At 34.1% G+C, this 27,641-nt stretch overlaps 2 protein-coding genes and 1 pseudogene across 4 annotated transcripts; 2 read left to right on the forward strand and 1 right to left on the reverse strand.

Annotated features, from left to right (window-relative positions):
* Nucleotides 1–1,996: 1,996 nt before the first annotated feature.
* LOC120160397 lies at nucleotides 1,997–4,195 on the forward strand (annotated as a pseudogene).
* A 7,794-nt stretch (nucleotides 4,196–11,989) lies between these two features.
* LOC120160158 (protein SOMBRERO-like) lies at nucleotides 11,990–16,092 on the reverse strand. Its single transcript, XM_039170589.1, has 3 exons — nucleotides 15,917–16,092; nucleotides 13,640–13,914; nucleotides 11,990–12,400 (listed from the first exon to the last, which is right to left on the reverse strand). The coding sequence occupies exons 1-3, from the start codon at nucleotides 16,083–16,085 to the stop codon at nucleotides 11,990–11,992; spliced, it is 855 nt and encodes a 284-aa protein (XP_039026520.1). The 5' UTR covers nucleotides 16,086–16,092.
* Nucleotides 16,093–22,533: 6,441 nt separating this feature from the next.
* Nucleotides 22,534–26,660, forward strand: LOC120160299 (THO complex subunit 4D-like). Of its 3 annotated transcripts, none has more exons than XM_039170719.1 (7): nucleotides 22,534–22,636; nucleotides 22,719–22,895; nucleotides 23,489–23,632; nucleotides 23,724–23,792; nucleotides 24,524–24,711; nucleotides 25,464–25,520; nucleotides 26,368–26,660. In XM_039170719.1, exons 2-7 carry the CDS (start codon nucleotides 22,728–22,730, stop codon nucleotides 26,525–26,527), a joined length of 786 nt encoding a protein of 261 aa, XP_039026650.1. In that variant the 5' UTR covers nucleotides 22,534–22,636; nucleotides 22,719–22,727; the 3' UTR covers nucleotides 26,528–26,660. The 3 variants fall into 3 exon arrangements, with proteins under 3 accessions (XP_039026650.1, XP_039026651.1, XP_039026649.1); XM_039170720.1 differs by having other exon boundaries at nucleotides 22,543–22,636; nucleotides 22,736–22,895; XM_039170718.1 differs by lacking the exon at nucleotides 22,534–22,636 and having other exon boundaries at nucleotides 22,705–22,895.
* The last annotated feature ends 981 nt before the right edge of the window (nucleotides 26,661–27,641 follow it).

Raw genomic sequence — 27,641 nt, forward strand, 5'->3', positions numbered from 1 at the left:
GAACAAATATCTCCAAAAGATGGGTCACCAATGAGGGAATCCATCGGAATGGCAATGTTGGTGAATTTAGGTAAGAACCAAGATGTTAAGCTGAACTTTGCTGCGAAGAACAATTGAATCGGATCGAACACTCCCTTCTCGAAAACAATGGCATTCCTGTATTTCCATATCGTCCATAACACTACACCAAGAATAAAAGTCCAAATAGATGAAGTAGGCACCAATTCCTCCCAAGCATAAAGAAAACAATATGCATTCTCATGTAAGACAACATATATCTTCCACAATTTCAGAAACCTATTCCACAATCCCCACGTAGCAGTGCAAGAGAAGAATAAATGTAAGGAGGACTCCAGTTTCAGCTTGCATAAAGGACACAAAGGATTCAATATTCCCGGTACACCTCTCTTTAATAATTCAATATTTACTGCTAGTTTTTTATGAACAACTTGTCACATGAAAGTTTCCACCCTTAGCAGCACCAAACCCTTCCAAAGGTAACCTTTCCAAAAATTATATGGATCCGAATCGATGGAGCAATTTTTCATACAAGAGCTAACTGAGTAAATGTCATCCCCATTCCCTTGCCAAATTAGACCATCTCTTGAATTTTTCAAGAGGCTTATATTATTAATTGTTGCCAACAACTCAGCCCCTTTATCAAACTCCCAATCAATCAAATTCCTTTTCATCTGTACAAGCCAGTCAATTGACAACACCGCCTTCTCCTAATTTAGAAATATCAGAATTTAAAATGATGTAAATTTAAAAATAACCTGCCTGTTTTCTACCTCTACACGTGGCCACAATAATTGTGGTAATTGATAATCAATTTGGTTTAAAGTGTTAGGAAAAAGCTTGGATAAGGTCTGAATTGACACGCATTTCACAAATACATATATTCCTCTGAAAACTTGTTGGGTTTAATCCGTGGGATTCCTCAAAAGGTCCCGGGGAGACGCAGATTCCCTTGCTCTACAACTTCAGCTCCAGCTAAAATGAAAATACCCACAATCATTACTCTTTTTCTTCCATGCTAACCTTCCTTGTCCGCCACTCAACCTCTATTCCCTGCCTAGGGTTCACACACACCCCCATAATTACCTTGTATCCCTCATCGGCTTTAATCTGTCTCCGTTCAATAAAAAATTACACTTTATATTTATATATATGTTGTAATGCGAGATTCAATCTTTGGAGACACATTTAAAGGTGATGAACCAAACCTTATGAAATGTGGGATTCAAAGATTACAATTCATAATTTTGTTTCATGTAATGCAATCTGAATGAAAACACATATGGACACATACTATTTATGTATGATAAAACTTGAATAGAAGATATTGAAGTTGTCAAAATGGTTAGCTATATCACCGATTATCATATTATTTATAATGTCAAAAAAATACTTTTAATATTTGAATAAATAGTCATTTTGACATTTTCTTTAGACCTTTGATCTCCCAACATTTAGTTTGAGACAAAAAGCTCCTTATGTTTGACTAAAAAGATTTAGTTCATTTTTTTAGTATTTGAGTCTAACGTTTTATTTTAGGTTAAAAGATTCATATTTAAGATAAGGGTCAAATTGACAATTTAATCAAATGTTATGGATATTTTTTGTAATTATGCTATATTGTTATTAGATTACTATACACTAAATATAAGAGAAAGGAAGCTTCCCAAGGCTAACTAAACCCAGCCAGCCAACCAGAACCAACAAGAACAGAGCACAAGAGACCAGCACCACCCAACAAATCTCCTCCCTTGCCTACTATTCTAGGTTGTATCAACAATAACCAATTAAGGATTTGCATTAATTATCAATAATGACGTATTAAACCAATGCCAAGTGGCTAAGAACGAAAAAGGGTGTGAAGGTCTTCCCTCGTGGTGCAGTTACCAAAAAGTAATGCCCTTCACAAGAGGTTGTATGGCAGACCCCAACCAGCCACGTTCCCTTCCCTTTTATATAACCCCACAATTCCCCCTTCTCTGATCACTCCCTTCTTCCCCTTCATTTTCTCTTTTCCATCACTCTTTCTCTCCCTTCATTACTCCTCCTTGTTGCATTGCACCCCTACAATAACATTAACTCCCTTTTTCCATCATTCAGAACAGAACAAAAAGAAGAAGAAAAATGTGTACCTCTAAGGCTAAGGTGACCTCAGGTGGTACTACTGCTGCTGTTGTTGAGATGATAACTCCACCTTCTGTGGCCAGGATCAATGGCCGTCCGGTTCTTCAGCCTACTTGTAACCGTGTTCCGAGCGACCGTCGTAATTCATTGAAGAAAATTCCACCTATTTCTCCTCCTCAACCACCTCAACCATTAACATCAACGACATCAACCACTAGTGCTGCCAATGGTAGCAGGGCTAAGGCCTCATCGACGCCGCCTTTATCCCCGAGCTCGAAGTTCCCCGCCCCGCGAGGGAGTGATCCGAATGCATTGAACACGAGTTCAGAAAAGTTTGTCATTCCCAGAAGCAGTAACAAAACCTTGGAGAGGAAGAAATCGAAAAGTTTCAAAGAGGGTATGGGGAATGGATTATCTTCTTGTGTCGATCCCTCGTCGTTGAGCTCCTCGGTCGAGGCACCGGGAAGCATAGCTGCAGTCAGGAGGGAACAGGTGGCTCTTCAACAAGCACAAAGAAAGATGAGAATTGCACACTATGGAAGATCAAAATCAGCCAAATTCGAATCTCAGGTCGTTCCTCTCGATAATCCCAGGTCTGCCGAGGAAAAGAAGAGGTGCGGTTTCATCACCCCAACTCAGGTACTTGTTCTTGTAATTTTCATTTGCGAAATCCATTAATTTCATAGAAATTTAAACGACTTTGAATCTAAAATCATATGCAATTCATGCTTAGATCCTATCTATGTCGCTTATCACGACGAAGAATGGGGAGTTCCAACACATGATGACAACTTGCTCTTCGAGTTGTTGGTTCTTAGTGGTGCTCAAGTAGGCTCGGATTGGACTTCGATCTTGAAGCAACGTCAAGATTTCAGGTCATTAATCTCACTATTCGCTCATCATCACAAAGTACCATTCTTTTCATCCCCTTCGTTATCGTCGTGATCATAGTTTTAAGGCTAATTTATGTTCTTTTAAACGTTCAACAGGGACGCATTTTCAGGGTTTGATGCAGAAACCGTAGCTGTCTTCACTGAAAAGCAAATGACCACGATCAGCACCCGATATGGCATTGATATAAGCAGAGTTCGAGGTGTTGTGGACAACTCCAAACGTATTCTCGAGGTAAATTAATTTTGGCAGTTGAAAAATACACTATTCGCAAGCATTTATATATCATCACTTATATAGATTTATATTTAAACACAGCTAGTTTAATTATCATGTCTTTTCCTCCTGCTTTCTAAAATGTTGTTGAGTTAGCTGGTTCTCAAGTCATCTTGAAGCTTGAAACTCGATCATGTGCAAATAGTAACCATGGCCCCATCATTGCATTGATCATCTATCTGTACAACGACTCACATGCTTCTGTGTTTATGTCATACGAATGCCAGGTCAAGAGGGAGGTTGGGTCATTCGATAAATACATATGGGGATTCGTGAATCACAAACCGTTGTCGACTCAATACAAATTTGATCACAAGATCCCGGTCAAGACATCAAAGTCGGAGAGCATAAGCAAGGACATGGTGAGAAGAGGATTTAGGTACGTCGGACCGACGGTCGTCCACTCCTTCATGCAAGCTGCCGGTTTAACCAATGACCACCTCATTACATGCCACAGGCACCTCCCTTGAACCTTGTTAACCATCCAGACGCCACCGGTCGACGACATATAAATAACCATGACTAGACATTTAGATAATACATATCCAAGCTACAATAATGCATTTCATAGGGGACAACATCAAACTAGTAGCCCCAGATGCATACACATAACTAAAAAAGTACCTAAAATCCAATCTCTAACTAATTAAACCCCCTTTTTCCTCTTCTTTTGTGTGATCATCATAATAATTATAACCAGAAAAAAGGTTTCTATGACTTGTGACTCAAGAAATGCTGCGAGGGTTTTGGGTTTGTTTAGCCATAAATGAAAAGCAAAAAAGAGAAAATGATTAGAGATAAGATAGATTGTGGGGGCAGAGAGCACATGCAAATGCATGTGCAAGCTTCAAGTTCAAAGCTTCAATGCAAATGCAAATGGGGGCAAGAGCATGTGTGGGATGTCAGTTGCTTTTGTGAATACATGTGCTTTCTATACAGAACAGCCTGTGGTGGACCACAATGCATTTTCCCTTTTTCATTTATGGGTTTGAGTTGTAATTAAGTTTTTGTTTTTGGTGTGTTTTTGCCTAATTTTGTGGTGTGGAATATGGCTTTGGGGGAATATTAATACCTCGAAAGGGTGTTGGTGTGGATTTTCCCCATTTTTTGGGGTGATGTTTGTTTGATACAATTTCCATGTATTCGCTTAGTAAATACACTATGAAAAAATGTTTTAAGTTTGAAAATGACTTGAGTTCCACATATGAACATATTCTATTATGTCAAGGAGAACCAACTTATAAAATTTTAGAAATAAAAAATATATTATCAATTGAAAATATAAAAAATATATATTAATTTTAATTTTTCAAAAAAAAAATACTACACCACCTGATTCCTTTTCGGTCCATCCCTGGTTCCACATGCCATGTGCTTGTTGTCCTTTTTCCAGCCTCATTCTTTCACTCAACTATATGCAGTGGGATGGCAATAATAACTATCTACATTAGTTTTCAAGTCAATGATTAGTCCATGTCATATTAGTTCACCAGCACACACTCTTTGGTTTTTTTAATCAAGTATAATAAGTAGAGTGATAAGGAAATTCAATAGGTTTTGGTTTAAACTTTATTGATAATAAAGGATAATATTGGAGAGAGTTATTATTTCTTAGTATTTTTCATGTTCTTTTATCGTTTGTGGTTGAGATTCGTTATTATCTTCTAATTATTTTCAAAATTTATTTAATTAAAATATATCACATCATAAAAATAACATGGAGATAGTATAAATATACGAACATGTCAAAACATATACAATGAATTATTAAAAAGAAAACTTTTTTTTATCAAATTATCTTATTTAGTTTTCATTTTTGTTAAATAAAACATATATGCTTCAAATAAGATAATTTATTTCCTTCTTTTTTTTACAAGAATTTATTTCCTTTTTAAATGTATAGGTTTCATCTTTAAAAAAATTAAGATAATTTATCAAAACCTATACAAACATATCAAACTTTCTTTCTCTATCGTTTATCTTAAATAAACGTGTGTTTGGATTGAAATTCCTAACCTTCTAAGGATATTGTTCTTATCAACCTAAACATTAGAAAAGAGAACTAAATAATCGTTATTGTATAATCGGACACTCTTGAACAACAAAAAAGATCTTTCTAATTTCTTTTTAAAATAATAATAATTGTATTTGAGTTGTTTGTATATAAAGGAGGAGAGCCTTCTCACAGGCTAAAGACTCTTAAAATCGAGCTAGAGAATGAGATGTAATCTAATCTATAATGATACTTAAATAATCTTAATAAGTTGAGAAGTATCTTCTATCCAAGTAAGCTTGATCCCAACTAAGTCTTCGAGTTGATTTCAAACTCTCATGGATCAACATTGATTATCTCAAGATATTCTGGAATATTTTTGAACTAGAATTTTCGTTTTGATGTTAGGCTGGCCGGGATAGACACCTGTTTTGAGCTCTTTTGATCTTCTTTGAGCTCCATCTAAACTATATTACATCGAAGCTTTCTTCTAGAATGAGTTTTTAATTGTTAGGAAAATAAACCGAGTACAAGTAATTTCCCTATAACCAGATTAGTGAGAATGCGAAATAAAAGCGGAAAAATAATACCCGAAAATTGATAACGGAGTTCAGCCAATTGTGCTTACGTCTCCGGGCTGCTGCAGATCTTTTACTAAGAGAGAAATTTACAGGTGTTTACAAAACTCACTACTCACAAGAAAGCTCTCTAGTATAGGAAGAAAGAAATGTTTTGGGATGATTTTGAAGCTAAATGGGTAAGGGTATTTATAGTAGAAACTTAGGGACTAATCTTTGAAAACCCTAAAGTGCAATGACTAAAGTGAATTTACCCATTCCTATTTTCAACAAACATCTACCAAATTTTACCAAACTTTGAAAAACATTTTTCAAAGAAACATTACCAAACTTTGAAAAAAACATTTTCCAAAGTTGGTTGCCAAACTTTGAAACTTTTAACAATCTCCCACTTGAAGACTGATTTTAATATGTCTTCACACCTCGATCAATGCAGCAGCATGTCTGGTCTATTTATTCTAGCATGCCAACTGAAGTTGAACACAACTTCAGTTTGTCCGTAGTCACCGTCTTTGTCAACATGTCTGCCGGATTTTGAGCTCCACTAATCTTTTCAAGTTTCAAATCCCATCTTCCAGAAGAGACCGGATAAAATGATATCTCAATTGTATGGCTTTGTCCTGGAATGAAAAGACGGATTCTTTGCTAGATGGATAGCACTTTGACTGTCGCAATACAAGATATTGTTTTCTTGTTTCTTGCCTAACTCTTCCAAGAAACTTTGGAGCCAAACCATCTCCTTGCTGGCTTCCGTAACAGCGACATATTCTGCTTCAGTTGTGGAGAGAGCAACTATCTTCTGTAGTTGAGAAACCCAACTCACTGCAGTTCCTCCTAGAGTATAGACATACCCTGTAGTGCTCCTTCTGATGTCGACATTTCCGGCTAAGTCAGCATCTACATAGCCTGTCAGTATCATATCTCCACCTTTGAAACAAAGTGCTTTGTTTGTGGTACCACGAAGATATCTGAGGATCCATTTGACTGCTTCCCAGTGTACCTTGCCCGGATTATTCATGTACCTGCTAACAGCTCCCACTGCATGAGCAATATCTGGTCTGGTACAAACCATGGCATACATCAGACTTCCAATTGCTGAGGCATACGGCACCTTCACCATGTGTGCACGTTCTTCCTCCGTCTTTGGTGATTGGTCTTTGGAGAGTCTGAAATGAACACCTAAAGGTGTACTTACTGGTTTAGCATCTTGCATGTTGAACCTGGAGAGTACTTTGTTGATGTACTCAGCCTGTGATAACATCAAAGTCCCCGACTTTGTGTCTCTCTTGATCCTCATCCAAGAATCTGCTTTGCAGCGCCCAGATCCTTCATAGCAAACTGCTTCGACAATTTTTGCTTCAAGTGTATAATCTCTTGCATGTCTGAGCCTGCAACGAGCATGTCATCAACGTACAATAATAAAATAATGAAGCTGTTGTCGAACCTCTTGATGTAGCAACAATGATCTGCTTGGCATCTGATAAAACCACTGCTACTCATGAAGCTATCGAACTTCTTGTACCACTGTCTAGGAGCTTGTTTTAAACCATACAAGCTCTTCTTCAACCTGCATACCAGGTTTTCTTGTCTGCCTCTATGAAGCCTTCTGGCTGCCTCATATAGATTTCTTCCTCCAAACCATGAAGGAAAGCTGTCTTTACATCTAACTGCTCAAGATGTAAATTCTCTGCAGCTACAATTTTCAACACCAGTCTGATTGTAGACAATTTTACGACTGGAGAGAAAATTTCATTGTAGTCAATACCTTCTTTTTGCTGAAAGCCTTTGACAACCAATCTTGCTTTGTAGCGTTTGCTCCCATCGTGCTCTTCTTTGATCCTGTAAATCCACTTGTTGTGGAGCGCTTTCTTGCCTGGTGGTAATTCAGCTAATTCCCATGTCTGATTTGACATAAGCGAGTCCATCTCATCTTTCATGGAAGACTCCCACTTGACTGAATCCTCCACTTGCATTGCTTCATCATAGCACTCTGGTTCACCATTGTCAGTCAAACAAGTAGTGTAAAGAAGGAGAATACCGTTGGATTGGTTTAGGAATTCTGGAGGAGCGTCTCAGTTCTGGTGTGCCTGGTTCTTCTTGAACTGCTTCAGGATTGATCTGAACATCATTTCCAGAAATCTCCTCGAACTCAGCAAATTCCTTTGTTTCAGCTTCGGTATTACTTGATTCTGCGGTTGATCTATCTTTGTACATCACATTTCATTGAAAATGACGTCTCTGCTTCTGATGATCTTCCGATTTTCATAGTCCCAAAACCGGTAACCGAACTCATCACCGCCATAACCAACAAAGGCACATTTGTTGGACTTAGCATCAAGCTTACTTCTTTCAGCAGAGTCTATGTGTACATAAGAAATACAACCAAACACTCTTAAGTGTGAAAGGTTTATTTCTTTCTTGCTCCAAACTTCCTCTGGTATTCTGCCATCCAAAGGAACTGAGGGCCCACGGTTGATCAAGTAAGCTGCAGTGTTGATTGCTTCAGCCCATAGAAATTTGGGCAAGCCGGCATGTATCCTCATACTTCTGGCACGTTCATTCAGAGTTCTGTTCATGCGCTCTGCTACACCATTATGTTGCGGTGTCTTGGGAACTGTTGTCTCCATCTTGATCCCATTGTTTGCACATAAATCTCTGAATCTACTATCTCTGTACTCTCCTCCATTGTCAGACCTCAACCGCTTGACTTTCAAACCAGTCTCATTTTCCACCATGGCCTTCCATTTTCTGAAGGTATCAAAGACTTCTGATTTCTTCTTCAGAAATAAACCCACACCTTCCTTTTGAATCATCGATGAAGGTGACATAATATAGTGAGCCTGCAAGAGATGGAACTGGGGATGGTCCCCATACATCAGTATGAATCAATTCTAACCTTTCTGTCTTGGGTGTCTTGCCAATCTTTGCAAAACTGACTTTCTTTGTTTGCCAAAGATGCAATCCTCGCATAGTCCGACATCTACATTCTTTAGATCCGGCAGCTTCCCTTTTGACAAAAGTGTCTTCATCCCTTTCTCGCTCATATGGCCGAGCCTTTGGTGCCATAGGTTTGATTTTCCATCAGCATCTGCTACTGCAATGATATTCTCTAAATTGGAGGTTACATAGAGAGTACCAGTCTTCTTACCACGAGCAATGACGAGTGCTCCTTTGGTAATCTTCCATTCACAGCCTGAAAAGGTTGTGCTATATCCTTCTCCATCAAGCTGTCCAACAGAAATCAGATTTCTTTTGAGGCCAGGAATTGTCTCACTCCTGTCAGCTTCCAGGTGGTCTGGTTTGGCAACTTTAGTCGGATGTCTCCTTTTCCGACGATCTTTAAGGTTTCATCATCAGCAAGATGAACCTTCCCAAAATCACCACTGACATAGTTCTCCATGATTTCTTGGCATGGGGTGGAGTGGAAAGATGCCCCTGAATCCAAGATCCATGATTCAATCGGACTGTTGACGCTTAGAATCATGGCATCACCTGTCTCCTCTGTCACGTTGGCAGATTCCTGTGCACCGGTATCTTTCTTCAGTGCTCGGCAATCTCTTTTAAAGTGACCTTCTTGCCACAATTATAACAGGTAAAATCTTTCTTTCCCGTTCTAGATTTTTCCCGTCTGGATTTTGATCTGCCACGATTTGAATATCTTTCTGAAGTTCTTCCTCTAGACTCCGTGTGCAAGGCTGAGGAGGTTGATGCTTCACCCGATTCTCTCCGTCGAATTTCTTCATCAGTACCAGATCCCGAACATCGTCAAATTTTAATTTGCTGTTTCCCGACGAACTGCTGACTGCTGTAACAGTAGCATTCCAACTGTCTGGTAGAGATGATAAGAGAATTAAGCTCGAACTTCATCATCGAACTCAATTTCCACTGAACTCAACTGGGTTGTGATTGTGTTGAGTTCATTAGGTGTTGTGCCACCGATGCCCCTTCCGTCATCCGCAAATTGAATAATCGCCTCATCAATGAACTTTGTTTGAGGCCGATGGCTTCTCGTACATACTGGAGAGAGCCGCCATAAGACCCGCCGTGGTCTTTCCTTGCTATGTTAAAAGCAACATTGCGGGATAACGTCAGTCGGATAACTCCGAGGGCTTGTCTGTCGAGAAGAGCCCAATCTTCATCCTTCATGCCCTCTGGTTGCTTTCCTGAGAGAGGTTGATATAGATTTTTCTGGTACAAAAAATCTTCAATCTGCATCTTCCAAAAGCCAAAGTCCGCACCATCGAACTTTTCAATTTTCACCTTCCCTTCGTCTGCAGCCATCGCTCCACTCGAATCTGGCTTCGTTTGGATCGTTTCTGACAATTCTTGCGAATCACTGTGTATTAGAACACCACCGTCGACAAACTCGTATCGCCGACCGAATTTCACTATTCACGAAATTCACTATTCACGTGAATAGTAATGAATAGTAACCTCGCAGAAAATTTGACAAAATTCACAACCAAAAGCTCTGATACCAGTTGTTAGGAAAATAAACCGAGTACAAGTAATTTCCCTATAACCAGATTAGTGAGAATGCGAAATAAAAGCGGAAAAATAATACCCGAAAATTGATAACGGAGTTCAGCCAATTGTGCTTACGTCTCCGGGCTGCTGCAGATCTTTTACTAAGAGAGAAAATTTACAGGTGTTTACAAAACACTCACTACTCACAAGAAAGCTCTCTAGTATAGGAAGAAAGAAATGTTTTGGGATGATTTTGAAGCTAAATGGGTAAGGGTATTTATAGTAGAAACTTAGGGACTAATCTTTGAAAATACCCTAAAGTGCAATGACTAAAGTGAATTTACCCATTCCTATTTTCAACAAACATCTACCAAAATTTTACCAAACTTTGAAAAACATTTTTCAAAGAAACATTTACCAAACTTTGAAAAAAACATTTTCCAAAGTTGGTTGCCAAACTTTGAAACTTTTAACATTAATGAATCTTCATCTTCTTAAGTATGCAAGTAAGAAAAATATAAAACCATTAATCTTTAATTAAAAATGACATTATGGGCTTATTCAGGTTGTTATAATGATCGAAAAGAAAAATAAACAACGCCAAAATTTATGTAGAAAATTCAAATGGGGGAAAACTACTAGTAGAGGATAAGAATATTTTACTATTTCGAAAAAGTACAAGATCTGTTACATATTTTTAGGGATGGGCATGGGACCCGACCCCGATCGGATCGTTTTTTTAATTCGGGTCGGGTCGGTTTTTTAAAGGTGATGTTCGGGTCGATCGGATTCGGGTTTAGGGTGAAAAATACAAGGCCCAGACCCGACCCAAAAAAATAATTTTACTTTATATATCTATGAATAATTACAATAATATCCCTCTATATATTATTATTTTTAATTAAATCACTGTTTTTATTGAATAAAATAATATTTTTTATTATTTTGGGTTGGGTTGCGTCGGTACGGATTTTATCTTAAAAAGTCGAGTCGGGTGAAGGGTATATATTTTTCTGGTCGGGTGAAGGATGTTAAATTTTTGAGTCGGGTCAGGTTGGCCGAAACCCTACCCAAACCCGACCCATGCCCATCCCTACATATTTTACATCAAAAAAAATTCTAATATCTACTTTTTATTATAGAGATCAAACGGATTATACTGCTTCACTCGTCCTCACACTTTTATCACTATTTTGATTGTAACTTCATGCGTTGGTCTAAGAAGAACTTGAGTCATAACTCTAAGATATGTCGTGAGTATTTTGATCCTAATTTTTTCATCTTTTTGGTTTAAAATCATTGTTGCATAGATATACAGAATTCGTCAAGGCCTTTTAATGAGTTTTTGATTTTAAAAAATTCATGATCGATCATTGAAGAATTGCATTTGAAAATTTTCACACTAATATTTTTCATCGTGAAAAATAAAATTATTACAAGAGAAAATGGAAATAAGAATGTTTCATAATGAAAATAAAATAAAAATAAAATGTTTTCTAAAAATGTTAAAATGCTTGAATCCTATCCAAATAAATGTCACAAGTTTTCAGATGTTCCAGTCTAAACAAACCATTTCATCGACATGTCAAATGGTTAATTTACCTCTCTTAAGCTCGTATTCAATGAGATACCTAAGACTAAGTCAGTTCCGAGGCTGCTGAGTATCAAGTAGCTTGTCCAACAATGGCCATCCACTAGTGCACCTTGTCTGATCTGGCTGCATCGGTCCATGGCCGCCTCTGGTCGATGTTAGCCTCGACGAGTTTCGAAAACATCCGATATCCATGGAGTTCGAAGAGAGAGGTGACATGAAGGAAGACGCAACAGCTGCTAAGTGTGGGGTGAATAATTGAGGGAGGTTGATGGTGGAACTGCCATCAAAGGAATAATCATATGATGCTTGCAAATGATTATGCCTTACCTCCAATTGAGCAGAAGAAGCAACGTTGTTGATTTCAGTGGAGTCGTCTTCTTCACCGAAACCTGCTTCGAAATGAACTGATCTGCTATGATTCTTCTTCTTGAAAACCCTGCACAGAACCCATCCGTCTTCCTGATAGTGAACACCAACGAGAAGGGTGTGTTGATCATTAGCTTTTATTTTCTTTCCTTCATTACGAAAATAAATAAATAAATATTAGGATAAACTACACCTTTAGTACTGCAACTATTACTTTTGTTTTGTTTTAGTCATTCAACTATTTTTTTTTTCAAAATCATGCTTAACGTAACATTTTAGTTTCATTTTGATCACTCATCTATAAAAAAATAATAGAACTGTTGACATGACATTTTTTTCAATGATGATGTGACATTATTTTATGGTAACATGTCAATATCATCGTTAATTTTTTAAAGGTGAGTGACTACAATGAAACTAAAACTAAACATTATGTATGATTTTTGAAAGAAAAATGTTGAGTGTCCAAAACAAAACAAAAATGATAAATTAGATACTAAACGTGTAGTTTATAGGGATGTTCATTTTTCGGTTTTAGATGTATAGTTTAGTACCCAATTATCACTTTTGTTTCGTTTTAGTCATCTAACTTTTTTTTGTCAAAATCATAGCACAAAAGTGATAATTGAGTATTAAATGTGTAGTTTAAAGGGGTGTTCATTGTTCGGTTTTAAACGCGTAGTTTAGTACCGAATTATCACTTTTATTTCGTTTAGGTCATCCAACTATTTTTTTCAAAATCATAGCACAAAAGTGATAATTTAGGTATTAAAAGTGTAGTTTATAGGGGTATACATTGTTCAGTTTTAAACGTGTAGTTTAGTACCCAATTATCACTTTTGTTTCATTTTGGTCATCCAACTATTTTTTTTGTCAAAATCATAGCACAAAAGCGATAATTGGGTACTAAATGTGTAGTTTAAAGGGGTATTCATTGTTCAGTTTTAAACGTGTAGTTTAGTATCGAATTATCACTTTTATTTTGTTTTTGGTCATCTAAATATTTTGTCAAAATCATAGCATAAAAGTGATAATTTAGGTACTAAACATGTAGTTTATAAGGATATACATTGTTCGGTTTTAAACGTGTAGTTTAGTACCCAATTATCATTTTTGTTTCGGTTTGGACACCCACCTATTTTTTCAAATCATAGCAGAAAAGTAATAATTGAGTAGCTTAAGGGGGTGTTCATTGTTCCGTTTTAAACATGTAGTTTAGTATCGAATTATCACTTTTATTTCGACTGAACATTCAATTTTTTTTAAATCATACCTATTTTTTTTGGTCGATACTTAAAAACTTTTAAAATGAAATAGATGTATATATATTACCTGTACTTTATCAGAACCATCGTCGTCCAATCGATATTCATGCACGATCCAATCTGTTTTGTGGCCATGAGGAGCACGTCCCATGTAGAAAACTAGGGTTTTCCTCATCCCAATTCTCCTGGAGTTTTCAAGGCAGACAGCCTTGTCTCTCCCCGTAGCCTTCCAAAAACCAGCGGCAGTTGCCCGATTCGTTCGAGTTCCAGTTGGGTATTTCTTGTCCTTGTGGCTGAAGCAATACCAGTCGTTTTGAGGACCGGAGCCGATCTTACATTTGTCTGCATGTACAAGCAACCTATGTTGCACTGATACGGATACGGGGACGGGATACGGCAATTTTTAAAATTACAGGGTACTGGGACGGCAAGGGTATGGTATATAAAATAATTTTAAAATTATAAATATATATAAAAAATCATAAATAAACTCAAATATCAAGACTCAAACAACAATATTAAGTTTAGATATCATGCATCAATTGAATGTAATTGAAAACAAAACATGCGAATATAAAAGGCGAAAAGAGATGTTCATAATAAAACAACAACATTCACATGAACCAAATCCTTGGACGAATATAAAACAACTAATAAAAAATAAAACATCTTAGCATATCTATACTGCAGCCCCTTAACTAAGGCTCTCCCCTTAATTCCCGAATTCATATTAAAAAAGCCAACATCATAAAGAAAAGATCCAAAATTCAATCAGCTTATATGAAAGTCGCTTAAGATAGGTTTCAGAGAGAGATCTCACTCTTCTGTTTAGCACATAACATTAGTTTAGCACAGATGCAAAATTCCTCTCTGAACAACTATGGGAAATTAAGGTGCAAATATTTGTACTGACCCTCAACTAGAGTTGAACTACAGCTTGGCGAAACATTTTAGCATGACACGTGTTAAAAGTTGAACGTAATTGTTCTAAAGCAAACAACAAAAGACCAAAACGTTCAAATATCATTTATTTGCTATCAAATGCAAGGGAACAAACAAAGAGTAATAATCATTTGCTACTTTCCACTTGAAGTATGATACAAAAGAAAGTTAGTTGCTACTCGCCAATAGAAACTCTATATCAATAATCATTTGCTTGCAAACAAAGGCGGGATTACAAAAACAAAAATAAAAAAGGAAGTGTGCGTTGCTACTCAAAACTCCATATCAGTAGTTGCTGGCTAGCAAAGACAAGGGAACAAAGAAGAAGCATAAATCCACAATGAAAGCCAGTTACTACTCAAAATTTCATATCAATAGTGAATTTATAATTTAAAAAAACAGTTCATACTTTCACCAAAAGCCATATAAGAATCTTTCTTCAGCTTCTCCCACCTAATTAAATCCCTATTGAAAAAAATCCTGCTTTCACTACTCAAAACTCCATGTTCTTTTCTTATCATTTTTTTCGGGTGGACTTTCAGAAACAATATCATCCAAGAATGGGCAATCCAATTGTTCCCAAAATGGAAGCAACTAAAACAACACCTAGAACAGTTTAATTAAATCCCTAGACGCCGATTACCTTCATGGGCATCTGTAAAATGTATTTCAACAGCTTCGTAACCTAAATCAATATACAATATAACCTATCAGAAGAGAAACTCTTCACAGTTTCACAATTCTGTTTATGAGAATGAGAAATAAGACCATGTCAAAAAGACAGAATGTCGAAAGAAATGAAAATCCTTCTGTGTCCATTCGCACTATCACGACCATATAAAGAAAAAAGAATAGAGAGAGAGCAAAAAATGTCCATAAACAAATTACCATATTGGTACGAAATAATTTATAAAATCTTGAAATACTTACAGCAAAAGAGCAGCAGAGAAATCTGGCTTGTTCAAGTTTATCCCAGCAGTGTGCTTGGTAAAAGAAGCAGAAGCTGTATCAAATCCAACTTCACCACCCAAATAAAGCTCGTTGCTGCCGATTGTTGCCGACTAGGTTATGCTGTTGTGAGTTTTTTTTAAAAGTAAAATGACGAAAAGCACCTGGGGACGCATGTGAAAGTCACATGCCGTCCCCGAAACGTCCCCAGGTTCCGGTGAAACGTCTCCGACGTCGTTCAGTCGTACCCTGTCACCGTGGCACGTCCCCGGTACGTACCCCAGCCGTCCCTGTGTCGTCCCCATGCCAGGGACGTATCGGGTACTTGAAACGGCACCTCTATGGCGTCCCCGTGCTTCCTTGCAAGCAACAACACATGAAACAAGTAATTAATCACAATACATATTTTACATACAAAAAGGAGTAGTTCACCGGAGAAATAAAGTGAATGGACCTTGAAGGTCCCAAGGCTCGAGTTTGTTGAGATCCACCTCCCGCATAACATCAAGGTCGATAGCTTCACATGACACCTTCTTCCTCAGGTAATAGTACAGTAGCTCCTCTTCTGTTGGGTGGAACCGGAAACCCGGCGGAAATAAAACCTGCCCATTTTCGCCTGCCATCGTTTTACCCCCCCCCGGAAAGAATTATATATATAATTAATAAGCAGGATATTTACGAAAGCTAAATTATTTATTTTAGAGACAGGATCAGAGAGAGACATACAGACAGACAGACTAGAGATGCACTATAAATTTGTGATTCTCTTTGGGTATTATTCTTAGTCGGTTGAACGGGAGATCTTGTAGGGTGCGTTTGGTTCACGAAACTTAAGATTATAAGTGAAAATGTATGATTAATATGGAATATGATTATTGAGAATGTTGTATTTTGTGTTTGGTTGGTTTAACAGGAATATAAAATTACCGTGTTTGGTTAAAAGAATAAAATATTATTGGAATGTGTATTTGACCAAATTGTCCTTATTATGTATTTGTTTTTTAACAAGTTGAAAAATATTTATATGTTTTCTTTAAAAAAAATAAATTCATAAAATTTATATATATATTTATAAAATTAAAAATATAAAAATGTTTAATGAAAGGCTAAAATTTTATTTTAACCCTGAATTTTATATAAAATTTTAATTATAGATTTTTTTTGTAAATCTAAAATAGTTTAAGGATAAATTTGTAATTTGACCTTCATAGAATTTTTATTATTCAATGACAGAAGAAGGATATTTTTGAAAAAAATAAAAATTTAAGGGCATTTTAGTCCAAAACGCCGGTAATCCAACAATACCTAAGAAAATGGAGGTAATGACATTCCCGATAATATACTCAAAAAAATCTATTATTGGTAATAAAACATTACCGAGAATGAGATTCCCGGCCAACCAAACATGAGAATGTGGATTCTATTCCCATGAGAATCTCACATTCCTTGATCCAAACACCCCCTTAATTTCTCCTCTTTTGAATGAGGAAAATCTTCAAAGCTGTCATTGTAAATAATTCTTCGAACATTTAGTTGGAATTTCACATTATATAAACATACATTTAGATATTAAGTGTTGAGTTGAGTCGATTTATAATCAACTCGACTCAATATAAAAGATATATATCTTTTATTAGAATATATGAAAAGTATAAACTTTTCATTTGATAAATCTACAAAGCATATCCCTCTATCCCAATTTGATTAAATTCGAGTTTTTAAGGAAAAAAATTTTATTTGATTTTATCCGAATAAAAAATTATTTTTATTATGTAAAATATGAACTTAATTAAAAAAAACTATAAGGAGAGTATTATAACAATATCCTTAAATTTATTTTAAAAAATAAATTATTATCCCATGTCATGTCAAATATGAAGTTTTTCAATCTAAATCTTAAATAAACTAGCTCGATGTGATCTGACTTCACATTTTATAAAATTTGACCCGAATTAATTTGAACTCAATCTTTTTTATAAAATATATCCTATCAGGTCGAGTCAAAATCTGTTAATTTCAGATTAAATTATCATCTCTAATCACTTTATAATAGATTTTTATAAAATCTAATTTGAATTAATTGATCGATCAATCAATATCATATGGAATAAAAAATATTTAAACTCGACAACATCAAATTCAATAAAGTGATTAACTAACAGTGTTGATATAACACAGAGCCCAACACCATACACACAAAGGGATTCTCACGCAATCTCATTAGGTCTATTATTTGCTATAATTATTAATAAAATGCTAAAACTAGTGTGCCTGCGTTACCTTAACGAATACTACACTACACGATAATGGTGGAAAACACCATACTAATCTACACTTGAAGCAGCTGCCTATTAATAATCATGTTCATATTAATGACCCTGTTACTTCCATTTTCAATACGCGTAATACTGAAAATATATTTTTAAAATTTGAGTAATAATTGTTTTGACCTATATCTTTTTAAACTATTTTAATTTAGAACATTTTATTTTTAAGGTAAAAAAATCCCTAACATCCGATTAAAAAGTCATTTTATCTTTTATTTTTTTATCATATTGATCTTCAACTATTCATTGTAGGATAAAAAGACTCGTATTTTAGAACATTGATAGTTTGTTAACAATAATTTTCATCGGCGTAGTGATTTTTTTATCTTAAAATGAAACATCAAAAACTAAAATTGTAACACCCATCTCCCGTATATATTACCGTACACGATATACAGATGTCACATCACTTTTAAATTCATTTCATTCTAAAATACCAAAATGCCCTTTTAATATTACCATTCTTACTAATTTGTCTTACTTAATCGTTTCTTATACTTTACCACTTATTCAATTTAGTCTTCCAAATTTTAATTCCTTTCAAATTAATCACTGACCTACTATTTGGGGTATTACAAAAATATTTTAAAATCATAATAAGAGTTAAAATAGTTATTTAATCAAAGATATATTTGTAGTATTATCACTTTTCAACATAAAAAGGGAATCTCCAATTCTTTTTTCATTAGAAGAGAGAATAACATCTTGAATGAGCCTTCACCGTTGAAAATTGTCATTGAAAAGCTTGAGTCCCGATGTGTCAATGAGAAACTGTCGGAGTGGCAACGACGACAGCACGAAACGGGCCGCACTGGAAGGTTTTGAGTTTTGCTCAGACGAAATGAAAATGAAATGAAAAAAAGAAAAAGAGAGGAAAGTTAAGGTTTCAAATTATGTAATTTTGAATGTATTATTATTTTTAATTAATGATACCAATGTTTTAGTTACATTCTAAGTCTTGTCAACAAATACACAAGACGATTAAAACTCCTCAAGCAAAATCACCCCAGATTTGTTTCATTATAACCTTAAGAGAGTGATTTTGTTGTTTTTTCCTCCCGTTCCAGGACTTCGTTCTGACTAATCCGGATCAATTCGCGTCGGACACATGACTGTGATGGGTGAGTCACTCAGCGTGAATTTTCTGCATACATAAAGTCTCACACTTAAGACATGCTTAAGCGATATCAAACTAAGTGATTTTGATATTTTAATCGTTAATCTCCAATTGGTTTGGCTTTAGTTTAAAAGCATATTACTTTTTATAATATTTTCATCTTTATCTCAAGGTATGTGCATACAAAGATGGGAAGGCTATTATTGACAATTTGACACTGCTGCTGGAATGCTTGGAAGATATGATCCAATCTGATATATATATATATATACAAACAGTATAGCTGCATGAATGTTACACTGGTTAATAGAGTATGGTTAAAGTTTAGGCATAATTACAAAAAAAAAACTTAATGTTTAATTAAATAATCATTTTGATTTTTATTATTTTATTTTTTAAGTATTTTGATGTTAATGTTTTATTTTAGGTGTAAAGACCTATTTGTTGATCGAAATTGTTAGTCAATTAACGGTTCAAAATAATGACCTTTTGCTCTAAAATGAAACATTGGGCCCAAATGCTCCAAATAAAGAATAAACATTAAATTGATTATTTAGTAAAACGTTAAGAGCATTTTTACCTTAAAATAAAACATTGGAGAAAAATACTTTAAAAAATATAGAGATCAAAATAACTATTTAGACAAATATTAGGGATATTTCTTGTCATTATGCTTAAAATTTAATGGCAAAAATGTCTTTGACCAGTATATTTTAAAAGGCTTATATCATATATAATCAGTTACTTTTTTTATTCTAAATACTTAAAGTAATTTTTGATGAAAATTAAAATATATAGAATTATCATTTTAGTCAAAATATATACTTAAAGATTTTTTTATTAAAATATACTCTTAAATTACAATATCTTTTTAATTTAATAACCTCAAGTTTTCTTTAATTAGTATCACATGTAATTTTTTAATTAATTTATGATAATTATAATATAGAATTTGTTCTAAAAATTCTCAGTTATTTGATAATAAAAGGTCAAGCACCCTTGCATTCTCTGGTGCTCAAATCTAAAACCTATAGGAATAACAACCATCCTTTAACACTAATATAGCTTGGTTCGTGCAATTTTTTTAGAATTTAGAAAAAAAAAATATTTTACACATTTGTTTTGATAAAAAAAATACTTTAAATATTTATTTTGACCAAAACGGTAACTTTATATATTTTATTTTGATAAAAAGACATTTTAGATACTTAGATAAAAATGATAATATATTTTTATGTATTTATTTATGATACGAGCCACTTTAAAATGATTTATAAAAGTTTTTTTTTTGAAATCATAATTTTAAAATAAATTATAATTTATTTTCTGTTTTAAATTTTTAATTAAATAACTTTGATGGTAAATGAATTGTTATTATATATCAAACAACTTGATAACGTCCAACTCAAATGATCATTAACTTTTTAACGGAAAAGGAAGAGTTTGGAATATGTTGAATAGTCGGATAGTCATTTTATAATTTTTAATAGTCGAATGACTCAACAAAACAATTACCTATAATTGATGGATCATTTTCTAAATTTTAATAGTTTGGAGAACTAATAAAATAATATTCTATAGTCAGGGACTATTTATGTAATTCATTCTAAAATTTAATATATATTTCGTAATTTTTAAAATTTTAATATTAAAAATATAATAATAATTTGGATAAAGTATAGTAATGGTCACTGAACATTTCTGAAACTTGCATTTAGGTCCCCCAACATTTAAAACTTGCAATACAGTCCCCCAACATTTATTCCGTTTGCAATATGGTCCCCCAACTTAAACCAGAGTTAGAAAATTAGGATAAATTATATAAACGGTCATTGAACTTTTCAGTCACTTGAATTTCGGTCCCCCAACTTTTAAAACTTGCAAAACAGTCATCAATTTCATTCTAAACCCCAATTTCCAAAGTAATTCAATTTTATTCTAAACCCTAAATTCTAAAATACTTCAATTAAATTCTAAAATACTTCAATTTAAGGTAATATAGGCTTGAAGAAAGAGTTCAAGGCACAGACACAACGAATAAAAATATATTTATATAAATGTATATTTATATTTAGATGTATAAATAAAAAATATATTCATATATTAATGTATGAATCATTTATATTTTTTGAATATTTTATTTTTAATAAGAAATTAAAATTATTAATTATATTAGAAATACTCAACTTAAGATTATATATAATCATGAATTATAAATATGAAAAATATAATTATTAAATTTAGTTTAAAAATATATAAATCTTAAATTTATTCTTTTAAAATATTGTATCAACTAATATTTAAAAAATATAAAATCTATCAAACAATTTATCAAATATATATTTTCCCATCATTTATTGCTTTCAAATTTTTGCCGAAGTTCAAATCTCATTATTTCCATTTTACATTATATTCTTTTTTTCTGGCATTGGTCATACTATTAGTATATGTATTATTGTATATCTCTTAACACAAACGATGGTGTTAGCTTAGTGGCTCCACCCTATATCTTTCATTTGCGTGACTCAGGTTTGAGTTTGCCCAAGACCCAAATTTTACTTCTTTGTAACTTAATTTTCTTCTAATTAGGAGGTGACATGTGTCACCAATAACACATATCATGATCATGTGTTAACACATGTCAGATCCTGATTAAATGATTAATTTATTAAATTTTATTTAATTTAGGACCAAATTGATAGCATATATAAATAATTAGGTGGTAACACGTGTCACCAATGACACGTGTCATGATCATGTGCTAACACATGTCAGATCCTAATTAAATGATTAATTTATTAAATTTTATTTAATTTATGACCAAATTGATTATATAAATAATAAAGACTGAATGTATAATAATGTCAATTCCTTTTAATTGCCACATCATCATTTTTATCAATTGGTAACGACTAGTGGCTTAGTTGAAACAGTTAAATAATTATGTGGTATGATTGATAAATTTAAAAGATCGATGACAAAAGTAAAAAGGGCTAGATAGTTAAGTTGTCAACCGAGTAGTTTACACTTTTATTTATACGTCAAAATAACATTTTATAAATTTAAAATTCGAATTATTTTCAACCTCTTTTATATCCTAACTACTTTTTTTAATTAAAAAATTTCTTCAACAGATAAGAATTATACTATTATATTTATATAAAAAATACGTATCACATGAAATAAGATGAAATTAAATAATAATAACTTTGACATAATTGAATTTAATTTAAGTATTTTGGAATTTAGGGTTTAGAATAAAATTGAATTACTTTGGAAATTGGGGTTTAGAATGAAATTGATGATTGTTTTGCAAGTTTTAAAAGTTGGGGGACTTAAATTCAAGTGACTGAAAAGTTCAATGACCATTTATATAATTTATCCTAATTTTCTAACTGTGGTTTAAGTTGGGGGACCATATTGCAAACGGAATAAATATTGGGGGACTGTATTGCAAGTTTTAAATGTTGGGGGACCTAAATGCAAGCTTCTAAAATGTTCAGTGACCATTACTATACTTTACCCTAATAATTTTTTAACTTTACACTTATTTTAAACAAAATTACTCGTAAAAAATACCTACATATGGGGTCGGGTTGGACGTGAAACCCTTAAAATCTGAATGAATGGATTGTGATTCTGAAAGTTTGTCAATATATCAGTGTGATTAATTACCTTTCCCTTCTCCTGAGTCCAACTCTTCTCATCTTTCTGTACTCTTCTTTCTCGGGTAATTTTCTCTTCCTCGTCTTCAGTTAACCAGTGATTTTCTATTTTACTTTTTTTTTTTAATGTTTTAGTTTTTGTTTTAGCTTTGTTTCATGCCTAGCTTTCTGGATGATATGGTAAATCGAAATAATACCGGGAGAGGCAGAGCCCGCCTTAGGCCGCCGCGCACTGGAAGACCTTCTGCTGGAAGAATGCCTCTCTCCACTCGTCGAGGCCCCCTCGGTCTTAATTCCCGCCCATCCCAGCATTCCATTACTAAGGCAAGTTCAAACCTATGCTTATTAGACATTATTTGCGATCACATTATATTAGGGTTTCTTAACTGGGGACCTCATTGATATTTTCCAAAGTTTTTCGTGCTGGGATTGCTGTCAATCCTAACATTTTTTGTACCTCGCTGCTTCGTTAGCTTTTTAAGATGGAATTCTGATAAGTTGAAGGCTTTTTAGGGTTTCGGGTATCTCCCATCTTGTTAACCATATATTATGCGTGTATTTTACTTAGTGTTTGGTGCCAGTCTGCTTAGATGGTATTTAGGATGGAGTTGTGGATACTCTTGCTATTCTTGGAATTTTCTTTCTGTGAAAGATTTCAATTTCTTTCACTCGCCCATAGTCATAGTGTAGCAGTGATTGAAATGTGGTGGTTCTAATCCTCAACCTCTACCACTACTCGGTAGCTGAACCTACTAATATATTATATAGTTAGATTGCTTTAGTATTTTAGTGAACTGGATTCTACTGCTACTTTTGTTTTATGGTCCCGTGGGAATATAGCTGATCATTATTAAATATTGATAACAGTGATCTTGCTTTCAAGTAATAAGCTGACACGTTATGTTTGATTTCATTAGCCTTCTCACAAAACAAGGAGCTTGCCCTGGCAACATGAATTGTTTGAAGACAGCCTTAGAGCTGCAGGGATTTCTGGAGTGGAAGTTGGCACCAAGTTATATGTTTCCAATTTGGATCCTGGGGTCACAAATGAAGATATCAAGGTAAAGTGGTACCTTTATGACAACTTTAAGTGTATGGTTCTTTTTATTAGTATTTTTTGAGAAACACCCTGAAACTTAATCCACATGACAGGAACTTTTCTCTGAGATTGGAGAGCTGAAAAGATACTCGGTACATTATGATAAAAACGGTCGTTCAAGTGTAAGTTTCATCTCTTATGCCAATTGCCTCTGGTATTCTATTAAAGTGATGGATGTCATGCCATTGAATCTGACCCAACCGGTTTTGGCATGTTGACGTTTTGGAAGGACATAACAGTAATATTTAAAAATCACAGGGATGGTTCTACTGTTTGAATTGTGCACTTTAATGAATAAAGAATTGGCTTAACTCTTAAGTTAATGCTTGTAGCAACTACTTGTTGTGAAAACTTCAGCAATTCTATTGCATGAATTGTGCATATTAATTGGTAAATAATTGTGTTATTTTGTATCAAATGAAGAGCTTTTAGCAATTGCCTTTTGCAAACATGCTAACTCTTGGATTTTTTTTAAATTATTTCATAATGCTTTAGATTTTCAGGCCGTTTTTCTTTTTTACTTTTAACTATTAATTCTTGGATTTTTAGTTTTAAATTCTTGTTATGCCTCTTCTGATTAGTATTTGGTTTAAGGTGAACCCATATCCTTCCTTTTTTTGCTCCTTGTGCATGTTTGGATGTGTAAAGATGTGCTTAAAGCTTGGGAGTTGAGGGTGATTTCTTTCCTTGTTTAATGATGAAACATGCTTTCTGACTAGCCCTTTGCCTTTGTATTCTAATTTTCATTCTCCTTGATATTTTTCCCATTCATATGTACCAAATATTTTACATGGTTTTCTTATTTCGGTGTCAAATGTTTGTTACTTGGATGGTGTTTGATTTATGTTTTCAGGGTTCTGCTGAAGTTGTCTATCTTAGGAGGAGTGATGCATTTGCTGCTCTTAAGCGGTACAACAATGTATTGTTGGATGGAAAACCCATGATAATTGAAATTGTTGGTGCCAATGCAGAAGTCCCTGTTTCAGCTCGTGTTAATGTAACTGGAATAAAGGGAAGGAAGAAGAGGACCGTTGTTATGACGTATGTGATTCTATGTTCTTTCTGTCTTATTTGACTGTTATGACTGATGTGATTTAATATTCTTCTTTATTTCTTTCTATGTTTTAGTTTACCAATAAGTTTTCCAGTTCCTGTTTTGAATTCATTTCCTGGAATGCATATTCATGTCTTATCAAATTTTAGTTACTCTTTTTAAGCCCTGGTCATTGTTGAAATAAGCCTGAACCCTCATCTAGAATATATGTTTTTAAGCATCCATTCAGTTTTAGTTGTCTAAGCTTTATTACATGGATTCATCATTTAAGGTGGCATACTAGTATCAATTCAATATGAGAGGCTGCAGATATGGAATATGCATTTAATACCGTATTTGGCGTACAGTTTTGGATTATTGACACAAGGCAATTCAAATACCAAATGAAGAAAGTATATGCAATGGACTTCGGTAGCTGCTTGTTGGATGTGAAAATATTAGACCTGAAAAACTCCTAAAAAACACCTGGCCACCTGAAAACAGTCAGATTATGCTTAAGAGGAATGATTGTAGGACTATGGAAAGAGAGCTAGGAAAGGGAAATGATAAATCAAAATGTATATGTTGTTTATAGAGCTTGGTCTGCGAACATATTTCTATTTGCAAGTTTTGAAGTTGCTGATAGTTAGCTTCCTTTTTTCTCCCGACACTCTGTCTATTCCTTGATGACTGATTAATTTACTTTCTTTGTACTTTTTTTACCATTTTACAAGAACTTCACTAATAAGTAATTATGCAGGCCTGGAGCAGGTCAATCGAGAAGCTCTACTGGAATTAATCGTGGTCCTAATCCTATGTAAGTTACAGTTAATTCTGACACCTGTATAATATAGATTTCCATTTCTTAATATACATATGTATATTATAATTGGCATTAAGTTATTCTAAAATATGATAAATAAGTTGCTAATTCTTCTTTCTTGTAAGATGTTTGCATAAGCTTGAATGTGAAACTTTTCATGTGAGTGTTACTTGGCTTTATTAGAAGTGGGAATAAAAAGGAGGGGAAGGAAAGCATCAGTTCTTTCCTGCCATTTTCAATTCTACCGAACACATTGTCAGATAACTTAGCTTGTGAGTTGAGCAATTTTTTAAGTTACTGGGACTTGCTCTTGTAGATGACTCCCCCAATAATCTAGGGCTTAATCTAAATGATTCACCCACCTTCCTTGGGAGGCAAATTTTCTTATGGTTGGGGGTTAGATTCTTGGCATTTGCAAATTCTCCCTCTGCAGTTCCTTGGGGGCCTTGGCCTAAATACTGTCCTTAGCCCTTCCTGTATTTTGCCTTGAGCCTGTTGTTTCGAGTTTAAAAGCTAAAACAAAATCTTAGAGCAATTACATCTTACAGTCTTTAAATTTTTCAATAGGTGTGCCAATATTGTCGTAGTTTTTGAGTTGGTTTACCATAACCATATATACCTCCCGCAAGGGAGACTGCAGTGGTGAATATTATAGATGGAACAATTACATGTGCTTTTTATTTTGGCTTATTGTGCGTTCTTTACAGATTAGGGGTGGTGGATGAGTATGAACTGATTGAAAGCCTTTTAAACTTCATCTTCCACCAGATTTCTTTACATTGATAAGTGGTTGGATTTTGGTATCTGCTGTTAATTTACTAGTTGCTGGATCTTGTTGCAGCCGTCGTGGGGGTATGGCTATGAGGAATGTCCGTGGTGGAGGTGGTCGTGGTAGAGGCCGTGGTCGTGGCCATGGAAAAAGGAATCCTGCAGAGAAGTCGGCAGATGATCTTGACAAGGAGCTTGAGAATTATCATGCTGAAGCCACGAATGTTTCCTGAAGTTTCAGACCATATGGATTATTCGCAGTATTTTTGGTTAGCTATCTTCTCAAAAAATGGTGGTTTTAGTGCTGCGCTGTACTTTTGTATGTTGGATGGTTTACTTTTGGTTTAATTATTAGTTATTTTCAAGTGTTTTGTTTTATTTAGGTAGATTTCAAGCTTAGTTGTAACTTAAAATGGGATTAAGAACTTGGCTTAATGTGGTTTGCAAGAACTTTTACTCTATGCCTGTGCTGCTGAGCTAATATATCACTGCCCATTGAGCTGCATTTTGAAAGTCGATATTTATGGAACGAAACCCCTCAAAATTAAAGCGTATAAATACGACATATGGAACATTTTTTTTTTTTGGTTAAGTGAAAGGAGAGGGGCTGTTTAGGACTAAATTAATGATATAATATTAGTAAATCATAAGTTCGATTGATCGAAAGATAAATCTTCGAACATGAAAAATCTGAAAAGGCATTATGTCGTGAATAGATAAATATTTATTAAGGGCTAAGAAAATTGTAAACATGTATTGTTTTTGTAATCATTCTAGATTATTTAAAATAATGTTAATATTTATAAATTAAATTTTAAAAGAAATTATTTAGAATTCATTGAATGATTTGGTGATAAAGGGGAATATTATTTTTCATAAAAGATTTAGATTTGAACAATTACGTCTGTAGAGTATGTGTACATTATCAATAAGTGAAACAATATTTTATAACTATAAATTCATTCCCGACCAGATAATACTAAAAAATTTATTAATAATTAGAGCGCCTCAATAACTTATTTTCTCAAGGTATGTTATTTCCGCCTACTTAGACTTTGCATGTCACCAACATCCAGTGGTAGATTTAGATTTCATATCAAATAAGTTCAAGTATATTTATTTATTTTTCTCATCCAAATTCTCAACTTTTTACAAAAAAAAAATTATAAACTCAAGTGGGATCAACCAACTCCAATAAATTACACGTAAATCTACCTGATCAGTACCTCCCTCCCAAATGATCTACAGCAACTCTAATTCAATTGCAAGGTATACAAGAAACATTGGTACTACGGTACTTCAAGCTTTTAAATCTTTAGCAAATAGAAAGAAAAAAGAAAAGGACAT

The sequence above is a fragment of the Hibiscus syriacus genome, unplaced genomic scaffold, assembly GCF_006381635.1.
Source record: "Hibiscus syriacus cultivar Baekdansim isolate YM2019G1 unplaced genomic scaffold, ASM638163v2 tig00111392_pilon, whole genome shotgun sequence".
Lineage (NCBI taxonomy): Eukaryota > Viridiplantae > Streptophyta > Magnoliopsida > Malvales > Malvaceae > Hibiscus > Hibiscus syriacus.

Bases quoted from the DNA above. Each gene is read 5' to 3' on its own strand.
- LOC120160158 (XM_039170589.1), bottom strand. From the start codon at position 16,085: ATGGCAGGCGAAAATGGGCAGGTTTTATTTCCGCCGGGTTTCCGGTTC. The intron at 13,915-15,916 runs GTCCATTCACTT...TTGTACATGCAG, and splicing joins CGAGCCTTGGGACCTTCAAG to ACAAATGTAAGATCGGCTCC. The intron at 12,401-13,639 runs GTAATATATATA...GTTCACTATCAG, and splicing joins ATGGTTCTGATAAAGTACAG to GAAGACGGATGGGTTCTGTG.
- LOC120160299 (XM_039170719.1), top strand. From the start codon at position 22,728: ATGCCTAGCTTTCTGGATGATATGGTAAATCGAAATAATACCGGGAGA. The intron at 23,633-23,723 runs GTAAAGTGGTAC...TCCACATGACAG, and splicing joins TCACAAATGAAGATATCAAG to GAACTTTTCTCTGAGATTGG. The intron at 24,712-25,463 runs GTATGTGATTCT...GTAATTATGCAG, and splicing joins AAGAGGACCGTTGTTATGAC to GCCTGGAGCAGGTCAATCGA.